The 21,554-nt window shown below is 54.7% G+C and overlaps 2 protein-coding genes and 1 non-coding gene across 9 annotated transcripts; 2 read left to right on the forward strand and 1 right to left on the reverse strand.

The window, feature by feature from the left end:
• The first annotated feature begins 6 nt into the window (after window positions 1-6).
• On the forward strand, window positions 7-2,081 carry COMMD5 (COMM domain containing 5). The gene is made up of 2 exons (XM_024741171.1): window positions 7-55; window positions 1,166-2,081. The coding sequence occupies exon 2, from the start codon at window positions 1,222-1,224 to the stop codon at window positions 1,894-1,896; it is 675 nt and encodes a 224-aa protein (XP_024596939.1). The 5' UTR covers window positions 7-55; window positions 1,166-1,221; the 3' UTR covers window positions 1,897-2,081.
• Window positions 2,082-4,369: 2,288 nt separating this feature from the next.
• TRNAR-CCU (transfer RNA arginine (anticodon CCU)) lies at window positions 4,370-4,442 on the forward strand. Its single transcript has one exon. It is a non-coding gene; the product is annotated as a tRNA-Arg (tRNA).
• Window positions 4,443-8,517: 4,075 nt separating this feature from the next.
• On the reverse strand, window positions 8,518-21,344 carry ZNF7 (zinc finger protein 7). 7 transcript variants are annotated; one of them, XM_024741075.1, is made up of 6 exons: window positions 21,206-21,344; window positions 19,943-20,167; window positions 19,794-19,838; window positions 19,149-19,275; window positions 14,687-14,803; window positions 8,518-13,010 (listed from the first exon to the last, which is right to left on the reverse strand). In XM_024741075.1, exons 2-6 carry the CDS (start codon window positions 20,030-20,032, stop codon window positions 11,227-11,229), a joined length of 2,163 nt encoding a protein of 720 aa, XP_024596843.1. In that variant the 5' UTR covers window positions 20,033-20,167; window positions 21,206-21,344; the 3' UTR covers window positions 8,518-11,226. The 7 variants fall into 7 exon arrangements, with proteins under 7 accessions (XP_024596843.1, XP_024596844.1, XP_024596839.1 ...); XM_024741076.1 differs by having other exon boundaries at window positions 14,687-14,800; window positions 19,794-19,841; XM_024741071.1 differs by having other exon boundaries at window positions 19,794-19,841.
• Window positions 21,345-21,554: the final 210 nt, after the last annotated feature.

Raw genomic sequence — 21,554 nt, forward strand, 5'->3', positions numbered from 1 at the left:
AGGCTGCGCTTCCGGCCGCGAGCGCCTTTCTGCTCCGCTTGGGACCCCGCGCCAGGTACGGGGGCGCAGCGGGAAGCGGGGGGTGGGTATGAGTCGCCCTGCTCGCGAGGCGGCGAACGCTCTGGAGGCAGGAGGCCGATCCGGCAGCTCGGGACCGGACCGCAGGGCACTGACCGCGGCCGGGGCGGCGGCTCGGAAGAGCTTGGGTGGCCGCCTCGGGGCGCTCCTTCCTCCGGGCCGGGGGGCAGCGCGCTGGCCTCCAGGGACCAGGGCCTGAGCGGCAGGCGGCGGGGCTGCGGAATGCTGTCCCGATACTGGCCAGGCCCTGAAGGAAAACCCGTGGGTGGTCGTTGGCAGCCGGGGTGAGGGAGCCCGGCCTTCCCGGGAGAGTGGGGTACGAGGAAACCGGTGGGGAGTTCCCCGTGCGCCCGGGCCCGCCGCGCTGAGGCCCGCAGGCCAGGGGTGGGGGCGCCCTGGGGACAGCTCTGCTCGGCACCTGGCGCGGCTGCGGTGGGCCGGGCGCTCCTGCAGAAGCGTGGGGTGTCGTGCTGTCCTTCAGGTGACGTCTCAGCCCTTTTCTCCAGGTACTGCACCCACCTCGCTTAACACCTGCACCTCAGCCCTTCCTGCCTAAGGAACGCCGTCTGGTCCCCCCGCCGCTGCAGGGACTTCTGAGTGGACGGGCCTGGGTTCTAGTCCTTGAGTTGAGCAGTTGTTTCCGCCTCGATTTCCTTGTTGGTGGGGTGAGAACGTTAACCCGCTCGTGCAGAGCCGTGTGCGGCTTGGAGGTGGCGTAGCTGAGTGATCTTTGAGCGGTCAGTGGCAGCGGCAGTGGCTGTTGTGTCCTTGTGTTCTCTGGACCTTTCTTCTCCCTCATTCTTTAATCCGTTATTTATTTGGAGAACTTATGTTGCTCTCCTGTTTCCTGATTCTCTTCCTTCTCTCCTCCCCACCTCATCTCCCTTTTCTGCCGGCTCCTGCCTCCCCTCTTCCAGGGACCGGAGAGGGGCCCCTCCGCCACCTGCTTCCAGGGCACCTTCCGTCATGCTGGCTGTCATCAGTGGTTCACACCATCAGCATCTGGGAGGTGGAGACCATATCAGTCCTCATTCACTGGCCCAAAGGACATGGGAGTCACTGGGCTTCTCTTCCACCCCCCTTCCAGGCAGTTGCGGCTGGGACCTCCTACCTGGGCTGCCGGTCAAAGAGCAGGAAGCAGCGATGTCTGCCATCGGTCCTGCAGCTCCACACCTGCATCGCCCTGGTGACAGTCACAGTGGCTGCATGAGTTTCCTGGGCGCCCAGCTGCCTCCAGAGGTGGCAGCAATGCCCCAGCTCCTGAGGGACCTGGACAGGGGCACATTCAGAAAGTTGCTGAAGCTGGTGGTCAGCAGCCTGCAGGGGGAAGACTGCCGTGAGGGTGTGCAGCGCCTCGGGGCTGGCGCAGACCTGCCTGAGGAGCGGCTGGGTGCCCTGATCGCTGGCACACACACCCTGCTCCAGCAGGCCCTCCGGCTGCCCCCGGCCAGCCTGAAGCCCGATGCCTTCAAGAACCAGCTCCAGGAGCTCTGCATCCCCCAAGACCTGGTTGTGGACTTGGCCAGTGTGGTGTTTGGGAGCCAGCGGCCTCTCCTTGACTCTGCAGCCAGGCAGCAGGGGGCCTGGCTGCCCCATGTTGCTGACTTTCGGTGGAGGGTGGACGTGGCCATCTCCACCAGCGCCCTGGCCCGCTCCCTGCAGCCAAGCGTCCTGATGCAGCTGAAGCTCTCGGATGGGTCGGCCCTCCGCTTCGAGGTCCCCACGGCCAAGTTCCAGGAGCTGCGGTTCGGTGTGGCCATGGTCCTGAAGGAGATGGCCGACCTGGAGAAGAGGTGCGAGCGCAAACTGCAGGACTGAGCCTTGCTCGCCAGTCCCCTTCTGGTCACCGGGGATAGCTGGCTCAGACAGGTGTCTCCAGAGCAAAGGCCGCCCTTCCCAGGAGGCACTCCAGTGAGTGTTTGAGTATAATCGTGCATTTCTCTAAGTGAAGAAGACAGCTGTGTCTTTCCCTCTTTTTGGAAGTAAAGCAGCTACACAAAATATGTTCTCCTGGGTAGGCATCAAACTGCAGGCCCCGTCCCCCCAGCTGTCAGTTGGTCTTGTTGCCAGGTGAGGGCACCCACTGCTCCGGTGTGGCCATGTGTGGTCTAGTCACAGTCTGGGGTCCAGGCCAAGGCCTTTGTGAGGACACAGAGGTTGCTCAGGCTGCCCCCACCTAACGACTGAGCTCTTGCTCCTGTGATTTGGGGAACCCTGTGCTTCAGGGTGCACATTTCATTCCCCTGTCTTAAATCCCTGACCTTATGGAGAGCATTCTAGTGGGGCGAGGGAGGCATTACGAAGTGCATGATACAAACAAGTGGTGTAGCTCGTGGGAGGATGGGAAGTGGCGCAGGAGGTAGAGCAGCCTTTGGAGATGGGGGGCCAGGCTGTGGGAGAACTGGGCTGTCATTTTAAATTGGGTCGTGGGGGGACCTCCCTGGTGGCCCAGTGGTCAAGTGGTCCCCTTCCAACGCAGGGGACGCGGGTTCGATCACTGGTCGGGGAACTAAGATCCCACATGCCATGGGGCAACTAAGCCTGCGTGCCACAACTGCTGAGCCCACGCGCCGCAAACTACAGAGCCCACGTGCTCTGGAGCCCGCGCGCTGTAACTAGAAAGAAGCCTGAACGCTGCAACGAAAACCAGACGCAGCCAAAAAAAAAAAAAAAAAAATCAGGGCATGGGTTGCGCCTCCTTGAGGACATGGTACCTGAGCAAAGACTTAAAGGAGGCGAGGCGGAGGGAGCAGCCTGTGGTGCACAGGCCACGTGGCTGCAGCCAAGTGGGGGCAAGGTGAGTGGAGGGCACAGGGGGCAGCCTTGAGGGCCTCTCAAAGAGCTTTGGCTCAATTCTGAGTGAAATGAGTGTGTTGTGGCAGTTGTTTTCAAAGGGTCACACTGGATGCTGTGTTGATAGCAGAGCGTAGGGCAGCAGGGTAGGAATTGGGAGTCTGGTGGAGTTGGCGGTGGCAGGGGAGACGGGAGCAGGGGCCTCACCTGGGTGCCTCTAGGGTGGGAGTGAGCAGAGCCCATGGCCAGCCCTGCACCCTCCAGCATAACCACACCCCAGGTAGGGGCCTGGCGTGTCCCTGCCTCCATGGTCTGCCACGAAACCAGGTCACAGGTCTGGTAGTAGTAATAGGCCCGAGCATCATGCAGGAACCTCCTCTGAAAACAGAAAATGAGCTTGGGTGCCCACCTGGCACCTGCCCTTCCCCAGCGCCCCCTTCCTGCCCCCTGCTCCATGTCACGACCCATCAAGAGCGGCAGTGTTTGCTCTGTGCTGTTTCCAGAACACTCCCATGATCTCGGTTAATTAAGGCCTTTCCCTGAGTGAGGGTCCTAGCAAGTTAGGTGTGGGCCAGGGGCACAGAGGAGGCCACCCTAAGGTGCTGCTGTGCGCTCGGAGCTAGAGTGTCAGAGGCCAGGCTGCAGGTGGGGCCCCGTCTCGGCTCAGCTGAGGAGTGCAGACTCCCCAGGTCTCCTTCAGCGTCAGCTGGCATCCTTGGGCTCTGCTCCCCTGAGGACAGGAGCTGGACCGGGCTGTGCTCGCTGTTGCCCAGGCCTGCTCAGAAGAACGTGCACAGGTGAGCTGAGCACCACATCTGCCTCCACCAGTGATGGAGGCTTTCCTGTCAGTCACTGTGCTGTGATGTCTTCCTCGACCACTGGGCATGTGTCAGGAACATGTGCTCATTATGATACGTTTGGAAAAGCCGAAAATGTAAAACAAACAAAAAAATAAAAAGATTCAGAAAGCTCCTTTGCCCATAGACGGTCATGGAGAAACTGTCTTGACCGGACTTGCCATTTACGCTCTGTGCTGTCTCTGTGTTAACACAGCTCTGTTCATGTAACTCTTCCTGATACGAGGGTCTGTCTGATGGCAGCAGAACATGCATCTTCCTGGTGGGCGTGCCAAGTTTTTCTTGGGCAAAGAAAGCACCACAGACCGGGCAGCCTATAAGACAACAGACATTGATTTCTCACAGTGCGGAGGCCGGATGTCCGAGGTCAGGGGGCCAGCAGGGGCGGGTGAGGCCCTCTTCCTGGCTGCAGACTTCCTGTGTCCTCCCGTGGAGGAAGGGGCAAGGGAGCTCTGTGGGGTCTCTTATCAGGGGGACTCCACCTTCATGACCGAAGCACTCCCAAAGGCCCCACCTCATAACACCCTCACACTGGGCATTAGGATTTCAACATATACATTTTGGGGACACAAACATTCAGACCAGAGCAACTGCTGTGTTTCATTTTTTTTCTTGATTAAAAAATCACTGATGTTGGGACCTCCCTGGTGGCTAAGTGGTTAAGACTCTGCGCTCCTAATGCAGGGGGCCCAGGTTCGATCCCTGGTCAGGGAACTAGATCCTACATGCTTGCTGCAACTAAGAGTTCGCATGTCACAAGTAAGGAGCCCTCAAGCTGCAACTAAGACCCGGCACAACCAAATAAATAAATATTTTTAAAAATCACAGTGAGGACTTCCCTGGTGGCACAGTGGTTAAGAATCCACCTGCCCATGCAGGGGACACGGGTTCGTTTCCTGGTCCAGGAGGATGCCACATACCGTGGAGCAACTAAGCCCATGTGCTGCAACTACTAAGCCCATGTGCTGCAACTACTGAGCCCGCATGCTGCAACTACTGAAGCCCACACGCCTAGAGCCCATGCTCTGCAACAAGAGAAGCCACCACAATGAGAAGCCTGTGCACCACAATGAAGAATAGCCCCTGCTCTCTGCAACTAGAGAAAGCCCACGCGAAATGAAACACCAAAAAGGCCAAAAAAAAAAAAAAAAAAAAATCCGTGATGTTATGCAACTAGAGATTATCGTACTAAGTGAAGTCAGACAAATACCATATGATGTCACATGTTTGGAATCTAAAATGCATATGATACAAATGAACATATCTATGAAACAGACACATGCAGAAGAGACTTGTGGTTAATATAACTGAATCACTTTGCTGTACACAAGAAATTAGCACAACATTGTAAGTCAACTATACTTCCATAAAAAAATTTTTTTAATCATTGATGTCAATAGGAAACGGTAGAAGGATTTTATATTAAAACCATTTAGAAGTAGAAACAGAGGAGGCAGAATGTGACCACTTTCCCCATTGAATCATTCCATGTGTAGACTTTTGTGTTGGCTTCTTAACACAGTGTTGTAAAAAAAGAATGTGATCATTTTAGGGGCTTCCCTTGGTGGCACAGTTGTTAAGAATCCTCCTGCCAATGCAGGGGACACAGGTTCGAGCCCTGGTCCAGGAAGATCCCACATGCTGTGGAGCAACTAAGCCCGTGCGCCACAACTACTGAGCCTGTAGTGCCACAGCTACTGAAGCCTGCTTGCCTGGAGCCTGTGCTCTGCAACAAGAGAAGCCACCGCAATGAGAAGCCCACGTGCCACAACGAAGAGTAGCCCCTGCTCTCCACAACTAGAGAAAGCCCGCGCGCAGCAACGAAGACCCAACGCAGCGAAGAATAAAGTTTTTTTTTAAAAGAATGTGATCATGTTAAAGCCCTTGGTATTATGTCCCTAACGACCCAAAGCACCACCTCGAGCGCCCCCTACAGGCCAGACGCTGTCGACCAGGCCCCAGCCGAGCGCAGAGAAGGTACAGGTGGGACCACCAGGTGCCTCTGCCGGGCGCGTGTTAACTCATTAACTCACAGGCACGAGGCCTCTCCGCCTCACGGGTGACTAAGCGCAGAGAGGTTTGCGTCTTGCCTAACGACACACAGCTGACGGGGGAGCTGGCAGTCCGTTCTCCGCCAGCCTTCCCTCCCCACCTGTCCTTAGTCCGCCGACTCTGTGGGCATGCGAACCTGGTGGCAGGGCAGGCTCTTGGTGCCGGCTCCCGTGCCCTGAGCTGCTGTGTCCAGAGCGAGGACACACGTTTAGGGTCGAGGGCCATGGGCTTGGGGGCGTCTGTCTTGCCAGTTACCGCAGCGAAATTGGGCCAGTGCAACCAGGAACGGAGACCTGGGGTCCGAGCCCGGCCGACGTGCCCCAGCAGGTGCTCCGAGCTCTGCTGCCACGGAGTGGCCCCGTGGCTGCGACGCCGTGGCTCTAAGTCACGTGCCTGGCAGGGACGCACACACCCCCTTCCCGAGGGACCCTCCCATCATCCTCTCGGTTGTCCTGGCAGGCAGGGGTGCTTTTCCGACTGAGGCTGGGAGTCCCGTGAGTCAGCACCAGGATTTGCACACCCTTTTGCCCATCAGGCGGCAGAGACCCCCTTGTCCTTGTGCTCCTGGCGGGGGCTGTCTGGCTCTGTCTCCCCAGCCCTGTGGGTGTGTCCACCCTGCTGGTCTACGCCCTGGAGGGTCGGCAGAGTGGGAGGGCCCTGGGCCCCTTGAAGTCACCGTGTCTATACGCGCTATCTGCTCCCATCTCCACCCTCGGGGGGTCCCAGCCAGCAAGTGGGGGTGTAGAGCTCTGCTCGCTCACCTGCTTCCCTCCCCCTCCCCCAGAAGGCACCGTCTGTGCCTTTTAAGTCACTGGTCAGGAACGTCAGGACCAGAACATTATCTCCATCCTCAGGAGGCTGGAGGTGGTGGCCCTGACGGCGCTGCCCCTCCCACAGCGGCTGTGGGGCAGCCCTTTCCCCCGCTTCTCCAGCTGCTCAGCCAGGAGAGGGTCGCAGAGCCCTGCCTCGGCCCTCGGAGGAGCTCTTGACAGCTCTGATACTGCAAACTCTGGGTTGTTCATTTGTGAGCCTTCATGTTTCTGTCTCAAGGAGGGACACATGGGCAAACAGTGACACAAGGCATACAGGTGGTAAGTGGCTTTCATGAGACGGAGAAGGTGGGCAGCAGGCTGTTCCCGGGACTGCTGGCTCCTGGGGCTGGACAGAGCCAGGGGATGAGGGCCACCAGCCTCCAGGCCGCTCACAGATTCTGGCCTCACCGTGGGTACGGGGAGGCAGACGTGATCCAGCTTGAGAAGGTCCCTCCAACTGCGGGTCACAGGCTTGCGGGCCAGCAGTGGTGGCCCTTCTCACGTGCGTCGAGAGTGGCTAACTTTCCTCTAAAGGGCCAGAGAGTATTTTAGCTTTTCAGGTCATAATGATTGTCAGTTCTGCCATCGTAGCTCAGAAACAGCCAGAGACATCTAAACCAATGGGCATAATCATGTTCCAATAAAAATGTCCTGTGGACACTGAGATTTTAAGTTCACGTCACAAAATTTGTTTCAACCATTTAAAACCCATTCTCAGCTCCAGGGCCGTACAAAACCAGTTGGGGGGTGGGCGGTGGCTCTAAGTGCTACACTTCCCTGTGCGCCTGCAGGGCTCCCTCAGGCTGCAGAGGGACCATCCACCTTCATCTGCGGTCAGTCTCTACCCCAGACCTGGACTTGAGGGCAGGGGCCAGCCCAATCCACCTTTGTCCCCAGGCAAGAACAAGACCTTGTACAGATGTTTGCACCTGGAAAATTACAACTGTGTTGACCTTATTTAGATCTCTGTGGAAACTCTTTTTGCTGGAGAATTTTCTCTCTTCTGTGGGCCTCTGAAGCCTCGCCTCAAAGCCTGGATGTGCCCCAAATGCATCATTCATTCATTCAACAAACATTTCCCAGGCTCTGAGTGCAAGCCACACACATAAGGGGACACAGGTATGTGAAAACCCACCTGGGCTCTGCACACACACCCCATGTTATTTGTGAAGCTTCCAGAATGCTCAAAATGTCATAAATCAAAGCTTAATCTGATAATTGAGACAAAAAGCAATTTCAGGTCAAAATTAGGGGTTTGTCTCCAAAAGAGAAACCCAAAGTATTTTAAAATCTACTCTGGAATAGTTCTGGAAATTCTGTTTTTGGGCCATGTTGGGCGTCTTGAGGGATCTAGTTCCCCAAGGATTGAACCTGGCCCCGCACACAGTGAAAGCTGGGTCCTGCCCAGTGGACCGCCCGGGAATTCCCGGAAATTCTTAAAATGAGTTTAGTGTTGCACTTACTGAAGCCCCAAATTGGGAGCTATAGCTTGAAAGTAGAGCAGAATAGTCCAGAACTCGCACTACCCGGCAGGCAGCCTTCTCCTCTCCCTCCCTGCAAAGCGACCAGCGCACATCATGTGTGCAGATGCTTTTCCTGTGCTCTGGGACCTCAAACCTGTGCAGTAGTTTGAACTCACAATGTCTCGCCAGGTGACACACGAATACTACACATCTTTTTCACATGGACTCAGCTAAGAAAGGACTCCTCACCCTGTACTTCTGCAGTCGATATTCTAGACTGGAATGCAGAGCTTGAGATGTATTTCTATTGAATTCTTGGTTGTACTGGGACATTTAAGTGAACAAAGCACACTAAGGAGAGGAAAAATAATCCCTCAAAGGCTGGAGGCATGAAGTTTTTACCCAAGGAAACGAGGCAGGACTGCCACTCAGTCAGAGGCAACCGGCAAACAAATGGGCCAGCTGTGTTCCAAGAACCTTTATTTGGTCACACTGAAATCTGATTTCAATATAATTTTCAAATGTCACAAAATAGTCTTTCCCCCGCAGCCATGTAAAAACGTAACCCACCCTTAGCTCGTGGCCTGATAAAAGGTAAAAGCAGGCACATTAAAACCCTGACGCTGATCCGAGCAACCATGGGTCGGGAGCAGCACCAAAAGCTGAAGCGCTCAGGAGCCCACAGGGCCCTCGGAGGCGAAGCCAGAAGGCGGAGCGTCAGATGGGCTACAGCTCAAGCTGCCTTACTCCTCGGCTGTCTGCGATTGAGTTCCCGGACATGAGTGCATTTACAGGACTGACCCTGGCTCAGGTTCTGGGGGCCGTGTAGGTCCCAGTGGCTTCAGGCTGATCACCAGGCCTCACAGATGTGGGCACAGGTCCGCATTTGGCCCACAGGCCACACAGTCAGCCAGCCCGACTTAGGACCGTGCTGATCCAGAAAGAGTCCAGGTGCTGAAACAGATTTAAGGCTGGTCCCTCTGGCCCTTTTTGGCCAGCCTGCAAGTGCTGTTAGGGGAAAACAGAAGCATCCTACCCAGTGCAGAACCTGGAGTCCAGAGGTCTTCCACCCCTTTGTCCATCATTACCAGAAAGTGGCCAGGAGACAAATCCCTTGTGGGGACGGCACACCCAGTGACAAACAGCCTTCACAGAGCCAGAAGGCGAGAGCATGGGGCCTCGGGAGGCCCTTCCAGCACATGATGGCACCAGGCGCCAGTGGAGGGCGTGTGTGGCACGTGCACCAGGACCCTGACTCTTGTCCCATCCTTGGGTGGCTCACAAAGCCTAAGATGCAGCCCACTCACATGTGCCCACCCTGTCCAGCTCTGATGGCGGTGACCACCTGGTTGAGCACACCAGCCGAGGCGGGGACATGATCTCTGCACAGTCTGTAAAAGTCCCTGCGCTCTCGCACTGACCCTTCAGACACAAGCTCTGGGTGGAGCAGGGGAGGGCCGGGGAGATGGGGTTACAGCTGCTGCAGGGGCACAATGACTGCATGGTGTCCTCCGCCCAGGGCGGGAACACCCCCGAAGGTGCAGGTTGGGGGATGAGCCTCATCCCGAGACAACACTGCAACCTGAGAACATGTCATACCTTTTGTCAGGCGAACTGGCAGATCAGGCTGAGCTGCCGTGGGGCTGAGTCCCTGTCCACGTGCTGAGAATGAAAACTCACGTGAACTCGGCCACCCTGAACTCCACTGTTCCCAGCCCCACCAGGCCCTCCAGTACACACGGAGCAGCAGTTTCCCTTGATACAAACCCACGGGCTGATTCTGGGCCATGTCGCACAAGGCGATCTGGGCTTCACCCAACCAGTGTGATGGTGACCCAAGTCGTGTTGCAATAAATCCTGAAGTGACCTATGTCCCTCAGGTTCACCTGTCCGTACATGGGAGAAGTGGCTTTTCTGTGACAGGCTGCCCTTGGCCTGTGATTATCGGCAATGGCACCAAAGATTGGCAGGTCTCAGGGGGTGGTCCTGGGTGGCAGCCTGTGCAAATGACACACCTGGTCCCGAGTTACCACTGCCGAGTCCAGGGCCCCAAGCAGGGCTGGACTCAATGCTACATGTCAGCCTCATCCTGTGGCTCACAGGCCTTGATGAGATGCTCTGTGAGCCACTCCACAGCCCCAGCCTGTCAGTCAGCTTCACCAGAGGGGTGGACGGAGCGGTGATCTCCCCTGCACATTCTTTCCACCCGTGCCAAGAAACCAAGGGCCCTGACCACCCTACCCTGGCTGTTTCTCCAGGCTGGGCTGGCAGAGAAAACCCAGGGAGGAGGTGATGTGGGCGGAGCAGGCTCGCTCACGCGCACCTGTTGCTCAACACCCGTGGGGCCCTCTGCCCTGGGACCTGTGGGGCCCACGAGACCACGCCAACACGCTGATCCTGGTGAGCAGGCATCTCCACCGTCCTCAGGCCTGTGAGAAGGCACGGGCTCGTGTGTCTGCTCGCAGACCCCCCAGTTTGGGCAGTCCCCGTGGCTGGAGTTTTGAGGACGTCTGGCCAGCAGCAGCCAACAACACACATCCCAGTCTCTGGTGGTGTTCTCGGGACTGAGGTGAGGCTCCTGCAATGCTGAGGTCCGGGCTGGGAATCCCAGTGAGGGCTGCGCGTCTGATCCTTGTAACCGAAGCAGCTGGGCTCTGGATGTAGGGTGGGCCAGTGACAGTGTCCCTGGGCCCGGGCACTGCTGCTGGAGCCAGCTCCTCCCCAGAGGCCCTGCCGGGGGAGTCAGGTGAGGGGGACCCAGCCACGCTGCCTGGGGCCCCGCGGACACGAGTGAGCATATCTTGCTGCTGAAGCCAGTCTGAGTACCTGGTGCTTAAGGAAGACGTCCTGGGTAACTTCTTTCAACCCACTCGTCTGGCGGGGCTCACGGGGCTTTTCTCATGCCTCTTCCTCGTCCGCAGGACCTGGGGTCTTTCCTCTGTGAACTGAAATGCTACACATGTGCACCTTGATGTGAGGGACATGGGCTTTACTGAAGGTCAAACGTGCCAGCAAATAAACATACACCTCGTGTGAACGTGGATGCTCTCTCTCCTAAGAGAGCAATTCTGAATCTTTCACAACATTCTAAATCGTCAGTATAAATGATCCCATAATAAGTTAAGGCTGTAGGTTTATTCACATTTATACACATTCGTAAAGGTGAGTGGTCTATCCCATGTGAATTTTCTGATGCTGAGTAAGCCTTGAGCTCCTATTAAAAGCTTTGCCACATTCATTACATTTATAAGGTTTCTCTCCAGTGTGAATTCTCTGGTGTATAATTAGATGCGAGCGCCATCTGAATATTTTTTCACATTCATTACATTTATGAAGTTTCTTTACAGTATTAACTTTCTTGCGGCTCACGTGGGTAGAAGCTTCCAGGGTATTCCCATACTCGTGGTACCACTGGGCTCGAGTGTGGATCCTCTGGTGCTCGATGAGGTATGAGCTCCGGCTGAAGGCTTTCCCACACTCGCTGCATCCATAGGGCTTCACCCCAGCGTGAATGATCTGGTGCTGGAAAAGGGTGGAGTTCTGACTGAAGGCTTTCCCACATTCACTGCACTTATAGGGCCTCTCCCCCGTGTGCACCCGCTGGTGTATTGTGAGCTGTGTGCTCATACTGAAGGCTTTTCCACATTCGAGGCACTCGTAGGGCTTCTCCCCTTTATGGATCCTCTGATGGTAAATGAGGCTTGAGCTCTGGCTGAAGGCCTTCCCACAGTCACTGCACTCATAGGGCTTCTCTCCAGTGTGAATTCTCTGATGCTGAATTAGGTGTGAGCCCTGGACAAAGCCTTTCCCACATTCATCACACTTAAATGGTTTTTCTCCAGTGTGAGTTCTCTGGTGGCGAATAAGCCGTGAGCTGCAACCAAAGGCTTTTGAACACTTGTTGCATTTATAAGGTTTCTCTCCAGTATGCGTCAGCTGATGCTGACTAAGGCGGGAGACCCACCGGAAAGCCTTCCCACACTCGTCACACTTAAACGGTTTCTCGGTAGCATGCAACCTCTGATGTACAACCAGGCTGGGGCTATCCGGGGCTCTTGGGAGCTGAAGTTTCTCCCCAGCATGCATCCGCTGGTGCTGAGCTAGGGTTGAGCTCTGGCTGAAGGCCTTCCCACACTCCTGGCATGGGTAGGGCCTCTCTCCCGTGTGGGTCCTCTGGTGCCTGGCCAGCTGAGACTGCTGGCTGAAGGCCTTCCCGCACTCCCGGCAGCCATAGGGCCTCTCTCCCGTGTGGACCCTCTGATGGTGGATGAGGCTAGAGCTCTGACCAAAGGCTTTTCCACATTCCTCACACCTGTAGGGCTTCTCCCCAGTGTGAATCCTTTGATGCTGAATGAGTTTCGAGCTCAGACGAAAGGCCTTCCCACACTCGGTGCATTTAAACGGCTTCTCTCCAGTATGGATCCTCTGATGCTGAGTAAGCTGTGAGCACAACCTGAAGACCTTCCCACACTCCTCACACTCATACGGCTTCTCGCCATGCAAGGTACTCAGATGTCTCCCCTGTAAGCAATCAGGTAATTTTTTTTGGCACTCCTGGCAGCTGTTAGGTCTCTTCTGTGTATTAATTGCCTGATGCAGAGAGACATCTGAAGTAGATCGGAAACTCCTACCACAGATGTCACATCTTCGCAAGGACCCCTGACTTTGATCACGTCGACAACCCAGGCGGCCACCGCTCCCCCGCTCGCCACACCCCTGGGCCTCGTCCTCAGCGAAGGTCTCCCTGGGAGCCACAGTCCCTATATTCAAGCAGTTTTTCTGGAAGAGGGAGGTTGGCTGAATCTCTGAACAGACCTCGGGATCAGAGGTGTCTCCAAAGCCAGGACTCTGGGGAAAGTCCTGGGACAGGGTTTTGACCATGACCACATGGGATTCTGATTTTAGACAGTCAATGTCTTCACAGGCCTGCTCACTCTCGGTCCCGATTGTAGAATCTGAAATGAACAGGAAGTAAACTGCTGCTTATCCCCTGTGCTCAGAGAAAGGACAAAGAATGGAGGATGGGGCAGGGGTGCAGATCACCCCTGGGACTAAGCCCCCTCCCAGACAGTCTGCGTTGAGCACATGGAAAGACGCTACAAGAAGTCAATGCCTTTGACAGTTCTCAAAATCTAGTTTCATTCATACTTCATTTTATGCACTCATTCAGTTACAGTGTACTTGGCAGAGTGCGAAGAGCTTCCCTCCTACATGGGGGAAAGGTCCTCCCACGTGGAACTAGCATGAGGAAAAATCTACAAAGAAGCAAAGTGAGCTTGATAGGGTGGGAGGTTTAGTGAGAGGCAGGGCTAAGCTGAGAGGTCAGAGGCTCCTGGTTGCAGAGGACGTAGAGTGAGGAGGAAAGAGGGACTGAAAATTGTGAATAGGGGGATGTTAGATACCAAGAAAAATGAGGTGCAAGAGCTGCTGAGGGGCACACAGGTGGTGAGCCCAAGAGAACTGGGCCTCCAGCTGTCCACTGGGTGGGTTCTGCGAAGGACCCCAGGCCTGAACTCTTGTGGCATCCAGCTGCCGCCAAGCCACGCCCTCTGACGCACACCTGGCCGCGTCCCTTGCTAGTCTGCCCCTCAGCTTCCAGGTGGCCACACCCACTGGCCATACTGACTCCTCCTTCCCATGGGTTTCTGGAGGGTCCACCTATGCTGCCTGCCCTCCATATGGAGGTTTGGAGTAATGTGGCCACCAGCCAAGGAATACCTGGGGCCCAGAAGCTAGACTAGGCAGGAAGGATCCTCCCCTACAGGTTTCATAGAGGACATGACCCTGCCCATACCTTGATTTTGGATACCTGGCCTCCAGAACTGAGAAACAGTAAATCTCTGCTGTTTTAAGCCTCCAGTTCATGGTGCTTTGTTACAGCAACCCCAGGACACTAACACAGCCCTAGAGCCTTATCTGAGAGGTTGGGGTCACCCAGGGCCCCAAGAAGTTCCAGAGGGAGCACTGGTGGAGGGAGGGGAGAGCTGCTCAGAGCCACACTTAGTGCTCCCCTTAGAGCCACATGTGTGTACCTGAGCTCAGTAAGACTATTAGTAAAATTACAGGGGCTTCCCCGGTGGTGCAGTGCTTCTGCCAATGCAGGGGACATGGGTTCAAGCCCTGGTCTGGGAAGATCCCACATGCCACGGAGTGACTAAGCCTGTGTTCCACAACTACTGAGCCTGAGCTCTAGAGCCTGTGAGCCACAACTATTGAGCCCAAGTGCCACAACTACTGAGCCCATGTGCCTAGAGCCCGTGCTCCGCAACAAGAGAAGCCACTGCAATGAGAAGCCCATGCACCACGATGAAGAGTAGCCCCTGCTCACCACAACTAGAGAAAGCCCGTGCGCAGAAACAAAGACCCAACGCAGCACCCCCACCCCCAAAAAATTACAAACTGAGCAAATAGTGGTTCAAAAACAAACCGTTTTTGCCATAATGCATGGGTGTTTTGTGCCCTTGCTTTTCTGTAGTTCAGTCTTTCCTGAGGCTGCCCCACCACCGGTCTACACTTCCGGACCCACCCCATGGCATTCCCAGGCAGCCCAGCAAGCCCACGTGGGTGGCACCTGGGGTCTGCCTCCAGCCTCCCGCCTGCAGCCCTCTCACCCTGTGCCCGGAAGGCTCACCTGCCTGGGAGGTCCTGGCTGCCTCTCTCCCCTCCGCTCCTTGCAGGTCGAGGACCCATGGCTCCTGCCCCTGTTCCAGCCGGGAGATCAGCTCAGGCTTGAAGACCAGGAATCCTGCTGTGGAGGCGGCAGAGGAGGAGATGGCATTGGTGTGGCTGGGAGTGCAGCTCAGCCCTCCCTTGCTCCCAGGAGTGAAGGGCTGGGGGCTACTGGGGCACAGGGGCCCTCTCTGTCCAGGTCTGTCGCCTCCTGAGGCTGGACACAGAGGAACTCCTGGACTCCCAGCCCGTCCCTGTCTCCATCCACACAGGGCCAGGATCCCCAGGGAGCCATGTCACGCGAATCTGCCTAGTACAGGCCAGCTCTAGCCCAGGGGGAGAGAAGCCAGGCACTGCCAGCACTTCCCTCAGTCCCTCAGTTCCGAAAGCAAGGACACTCCAAGAGGTTGACGTGGTTAAAAAACAAGACAAACAATGACAAATCAACAAAATAGATTTTAAATCAGAAGGTGTGAGGACTTCCGTGGCAGTCCAGTGGTTAAGACTCCGTGCTGGGCTCCCCTGGTGGCGCAGTGGTTGAGAGTCCACCTGCCGATGCAGGGGACACCGGTTCATGCCCCGGTCCCGGATGATCCCGCATGCTGTGGAGTGGCTGGGCCCGTGAGCCATGGCCGCTGAGCCTGCGCGTCCGGAGCCTGTGCTCAGCAACGGGAGAGGCCACAACAGTGACAGGCCTGCGTACTGCAAAAAAAAAAAAAAAAAAAAAAAAAGACTCCGTGCTTCCAACGCAGGGGGCACGGGTTTGATTTCTTGGTCTGGGAACTAAGATCCCACATGTTGCATGGTGCCGCCAAAAAATAAAATAAAATAAATTAAAAAAAAAATCAGGTGTGAAGTCCAATGGTCACCCAGAAGCCCCAGCCTCGAGTCCTCACATAAAGCCCTGGGGGGCCTCGGCAGAGGGGTGGAGAGCTGTGGGCACCCACCTGGCACCTGCCTTCTGGGGCCGCCAGCACCCATGCTGTGAGCCAGCCGTATGATGTGCTCTCAGCCCATCCAAGGGCTGGCCAAGCCCTCTGGCTGGAGCACACCTCAGATTTCCAGCCGTGTGCATGGAGAAGGGCAGGCAGAGAGAGCCTAGGTCGAAGTCTCAGGTGATGGCAGGACCCTGAGTTGACCCACAGTCAACATGAAACAGGTGTTCTTACCAAGCACATGTGCAATGCTCACAGAGAAACATCCCTGGGCCAGCCAGGAAGGGGGTCAGGCACAGACCACAGAATAATACCACAGACTGCGCCTGATCTAAATGCAACTGGACATGACAGCCACCACAACAAGTAGCTCAAAACTATTAGCTACCTGAAAACTAAATGATGAATTACTAAGTGGTATTTACTGTAAGTAAATTGTATTTACTATAAGTCAAAATTTGTAGGGTGCAGCTGAAGCAGTACTTACAGATAAAATTTCACATTTTAAAATATGTTGACCAGAAACAAGAATGATTGGGGGCTTCCCTGGTGGTGCAGTGGTTAAGAATCCACCTGCCAGTGCAGGGGACACGGGTTCGAGCCCTGGTCCGGGAAGATCCCACATGCCGTGGAGCAACTAAGCCCGTGCGCCACAACTACTGAGCCTGCGCTCTAGAGCCTGAGAGCCACAACTACTGAGCCCGTGTGCCACAACTACTGAAGCCTAGTAGTTGTGCTTAGAGCCGTGCTCCGTAACAAGAGAAGCCACCACAGTGAGAAGCCCATGCACCGCAACGAAGAGTAGCCCCGTTCACCGCAGCCAGAGAAATCTTGCGCGCAGCAACAAAGACCCAATGCAGCCAGAAATAAAATTAAAATTAAAAAATAAATTTATTTAAAAAAAAAGAAACAAGAATGATAAACACAGAAAAGGTAAATATTAAATTCAAGGAGTTGTAAACAAAACAACACAGCAAACACAAATAAATGAAAAGGGAGAAAATAACAAAAGTGGGCAAGATTCAATAAAAGAGCACCCCCTCCCCCCAAAAAAACCCAAAAGCTGGTTCTTCAAAAAGATAAAAAGCATAGTCTTGTGGCAAAACCAATCACAGGGACTTCCCTGGTGGTCCAGTGGGTAAGACTCTGCGCTCCCAATGCAGGGGGCTTGGGTTCCATCCTTGGTGGGGGAACTAGATCCCACATGCATGCCACACCTACGAAGTCCGCATGCTGCAACTAAGAGTCCACATGCCACAACGAAAAGATCCTGTGTGCTGCAACAAAGACCCAGTGCAGCCAACATAAATATTTAAAAAAAAAAATAACAGTCAACACAGTGAAAAGATGCTGCCAAAAAATAAAACAAACAAGGGAAACAAACACAAACATAATAGAGATTAAAAATAAAGAGTATTACCAACAAATACATGCTAAAAAAATTGAAAATCTGAATGAGTAGATTTATCTGTACAAAAACTAGAAATGACAAAATTGGCACAGGGGAAAATCCATAAGCTTGATAGACCATGAGGCATTAATAAAACGTAAATTCTAGTCAAAGACCTTCCTTCCCCAAGGGCCCAAGGCCCAGGTGGTTTTACAGGTGAGTTCAACCAAAAACTCGAAGGTTCAATTAATTCCATCTATATAAATTCTTCCAGAAATTAAGAAAGACAGCAAAAGCTTCCCAGCTCATTTTATGAAACTTATATGCAAAAAATGTCAAACTATATAATGACAATTCACCAAAAAAGAAAAAACAAACAAAAAACCATACAAGTCCATTTGGCTTAGGAACAGGGATGCAAAAATCCAAAATACAATACTGACTACCTGAGTCCAAAAGGTTATCAGAATGCATATGTAAATATCATGACTTAAGTAGACTTTATTCCAGGAATATAAGGAAATATGCCAATGTAACTTATTAGACTAACAGGCTAAGGAAAAAAAAAAACATATGGACATCTCAATTAATGTAGGAAAAGAATTTGAAATATCCACCTGCCAATGCAGTGAACACGGGTTCTATCCCTGCTCCGGGAAGATCCTACATGCCGCAGGGCAACTAAGCCGGTGCACAACTACTGAGTGTGCACTCTAGAGCCTGTGAGCCACAACTACCGAAGCCCGCGCGCCTAGAGCCTGTGCTCCGCAACAATAGAAGCCACTACAATGAGAAGCCCGCACACTGCAACAAAGAGTACCCCCGCTCACCGCAACTAGAGAAAGCCCACGCACGGCAATGCAGCCAAAAACAAAAAACAAAAAAACAAAACACCAAAACTCTTCAGCCAAATTCTGTCCTTAGTTACATGCATTCCCTTTAAAATCAGAACAAAACAAGCATGCCCACAGCACTCCTAACAGCATGGGCGCTCTGGCCATTGCTAAAGATCAGGACACATGGGGGCCAGGAGGGAAAACACCAAGCTTTCACTTGCAGGCCCCTCCTTAGAACATGATACCAGAACTAGCAGGGAGTCCAATGAAGTGGCCAAATACAAGGTCTATCCTCCAAAATCAAGAGCATTTATAGCAGCAATAATCAGCTAGAAATATAACATAACAATGATACATTCACAAAACAACCTAAACTGAAGATCAAACACCAGACCACTGTGGAGGAAATGCCCACACTCTAATAACGTCTGCAGAGGTACGTAGATAAATGGAGACACAATGCACAGTCTTGGGTGGGAACAGTTAACAGAAAGGTGCCAGTTCTCCTCACACGATCTACAAATTCAAACCACTCCCTTATAAAAATTCCAGTGCAATTTTCAAGGAACTCAAACTTATTCTAAACTTACACGAAAGAACTACTCTGTTAGCTGTGAGTAAGTAAGTGAAATTTTAAAAAGAATAAAGAGCGAGAGCTGCCCCACCAGGTATTAACATGCCACAAGTCAAAGCAATAAAAAGTAATACTAATAACAGAACAACCTAACAAAAAGCAGAGAGCTGCCCCATAACAGACCAGAGCTCAGAAACACACCATCACACATATGAAAAAGGCAGCTCTACAAATCAACTGGAAAGGATGGATTGTTTAGTGCTGGGGAAACGGCTCAGTGTGTGGACAAAGATAAAAAAGGATTCTCGGGGCTTCCCTGGTGGCGCAGTGGTTAAGAATCCACCTGCCAGTGCAGGGGACACGGGTTCAAGCCCTGGTCCGGGAAGATCCCACATGCCGTGGAGCAACTAAGCCCCTGCGCCACAGCTACTGAGCTTGCGCTCTGGAGCCCGTGACCCACAACTACTGAGCCCGCGTGCCACAACTACTGAAGCCCACACGCCTAGAGCCCATGCTCCGCAACAAGAGAAGCCACCACAATGAGAAGCCCGCACACAGCAACGAAGACTGAATACAACCAAAAATAAATAAAATAAAACAATAAATAAATAAATATATATAACAGAGGCCTGGCTAGGTGGGTGCTGACCGATGACGCAGGGGCTAAGGGTGTCCAGATGAAGCCTCACCTAGTCCAGCCACACTGCTGTGGTTCTCGAGCATCACCTCCTTGTAGAGGGCCCTCTGGCCAGGGTCCAGACACTGCCATTCCTCCCGTGAGAAGTGCACGGCCACATCACCAAACGTCACAGCCTCCTGAAAGGACACACACCAGTCCCCCAGGGACCCCTGGGTGTCTCAGGCACATGGACCACAAGGTTGGGTGAGATAGTCACCAGGCCCCTTTGGCTCTAAAATCAAGGGGAGGACGGAATTCCCTGGAGGTCCTATGGTTAGGACTCCGCACTTCCACTGCGGGGGGCATAGGTTAGATCCCTGGTCAGGGAACTGAGATCCTGCAAGCCACGCAGTGTGGCCAAAACAGTAGTAATAATAAAAGAAAAGAAAATCAAGGGGAGAGACAGTATGGAGAAGGGGGAGGGACCCAGACTATGGTGATATACAACCTTCCCCTGAGAGCCTCAGGCAGGGTCCGGTCTGGGCAGGTGTTTGCTCACTACCTTGGCAATGGGCATGCCGGACACCGGCAAGGGTCACAGTGTGGAGCCAAGGGAGGGTCTAGGTCCAGGCCTAGTGGGCAGGGAGGGTGCCCAAAGGAGGAGGAAGGGACCCTCCCAGGACGAGGGAGGGAACGGGGGGAGTCAGACTCCTACCATGCGTCTGCGTGGGTGGGGATCCGCGTGTCCCGGCCCAGAGACCTGCTGGAAGTTACGAAAAGGTCAGAGATCAGTATCCTGGAGGCCCCAACCCCTGACTTCCAGGCTAACCGAGGGGCGTGGTACTACGTTCCCCCATCCTTTACCTCCAACCCCAGGTGTTCTCTGGCAGGGACTTGGGGCGGGGCCAAAGTCGCCATGGCACCTGAGTACCCGCCCCCCGAAGCTCCATTCATCTTTCAGAGTGTGTAGTATGTATGAATCACTCCACAAACATGTAATGGGTGGTTGCCACGGGTGCCAGGTGCTCAACCAAGCAATGGAGATACAGTAGTGAACAGTACACACAGACTTTGCGTTCACGGAGCAGTCTACTGGAGAAGAGAGTTAAGTGACCACAAAAACAAATGCAAAATTACAGCTGTGATAATAGCACCGAAGCACAAGAAACTCTGAAAGCACTTAAACGAGGAAATTCTGACTTAGTCTGATGGGTCACCTCCCCTAGGTGCTAACTTGGCTAAGGTAATGGAGGTGGGGAGGGCACTGCAGGCAGCAGGAACAACGTGTGCAAAAGGCATGAGGCAGGAAAAACCGGGGCTGAATGAGCCTGTGGGGCCGCAAGAGGAAGCATGATGCGACTGGAGGCTCGAATAGACAGGAACCGGAAGGACGGACTGCAGGGACAAGAGGAGTGGGCACAGGACCCCACCCCAACCCCAGTATATAAACTTGGCCCCTCCCCAGGCATCTCTCTGGGAGGTCAGAATGAGAAGCGGGCTTCCTAGGGGAGCTTTTGGCTCTCAACTCGGCTTGAGGGCCGAAGCCCCAGGCCGTGAGGGCAGCAAGGCTAAGGCAGCAGTGACCACTGTCAGGTGGGTCCCCACCTGGGCCTGGCCAGTGCTGTATCCTGGGTCCCCTGTAGAGAATCGCAGGCCCTTAGCGGCAACCAGAATTCAGAGAAAATACATATCTTACTCCCCCAAGGTACAGCCCTTTTTGCCAGCCTCACTAAGTCTAGGCCTTCGACAGGCAGTGAGGGAGGGAAAAAGAGGGCCCTAGAGAGAGATGATTATGCAGGCAGGATAAGCAAGGATGCCCCTGGAGCAGGCCTAGAACTGGCGGGAAGGTTACGAGGCTGCCGCGAGGCCGAATCTGCGGGACTCCCCCTCCCGCCTCCCACCTCTGCCCGGCAAGACGGCCGAGGCTCGACCACCGCCCCGCCAGGCGCCCACGGGCTCTAGAGAGCCGCCCGCGCCACCCGCGCTTCCCGTGGAGAGGCCGGGGAGCGCGGGGCCTACAGAGTCGGAGGCGTGAGGACGCTGGGGCTGGTAGGCGGCTCCTCCGCCCGAAGGCGAAGAGCACGTGCGGCGCCCCGACACTAATCCGCGCCGGTGGCATCGACTCACCCTCCCCGGGGCCGCTCGAGGACCCACCCGCGGGACGACGCCGGAAATGGGCCTCGGCCGCCCGCGGCCGCTCTGCCCCGCAGCCTTCCGGCCGTTCTGGGCGGTTCGGAGGCTCGGCCAACTCGGTGGTTCCCAGCCGGCCCCCGCCCCCGCCTCGGAGCCGGCGAACGGGCAGGGCTAGATCGCTGGGGAAAGGATGGAGCCCGGAGAGGGCGGGGCGGAGTCCGGTAAAGGGCGGGGTCACAGTACGGGGAGGGCGGAGCCGGGGCCCAGGAAAGGCGTGGGTCTGGGCCCTGTGTCTCTTGGCCTGGGGGCGGGGAGCGGACCCGGGCGAAGCAGGCGGAGAGCC

The sequence above is a fragment of the Neophocaena asiaeorientalis genome, unplaced genomic scaffold (assembly GCF_003031525.2).
Source record: "Neophocaena asiaeorientalis asiaeorientalis breed wild unplaced genomic scaffold, Neophocaena_asiaeorientalis_V1.1 scaffold177, whole genome shotgun sequence".
NCBI lineage: Eukaryota > Metazoa > Chordata > Mammalia > Artiodactyla > Phocoenidae > Neophocaena > Neophocaena asiaeorientalis.

Coding starts and splice junctions, on each gene's coding strand:
- COMMD5 (XM_024741171.1), top strand. CDS start 1,222: ATGTCTGCCATCGGTCCTGCAGCTCCACACCTGCATCGCCCTGGTGAC.
- ZNF7 (XM_024741071.1), bottom strand. CDS start 20,032: ATGAATGGAGCTTCGGGGGGCGGGTACTCAGGTGCCATGGCGACTTTG. Junction 19,842..19,942: donor GAGAACACCTGGGGTTGGAG/GTAAAGGATGGG, acceptor CGTAACTTCCAG/CAGGTCTCTGGGCCGGGACA. Junction 13,011..14,686: donor AGCCAGGACCTCCCAGGCAG/GTGAGCCTTCCG, acceptor TGTTCATTTCAG/ATTCTACAATCGGGACCGAG.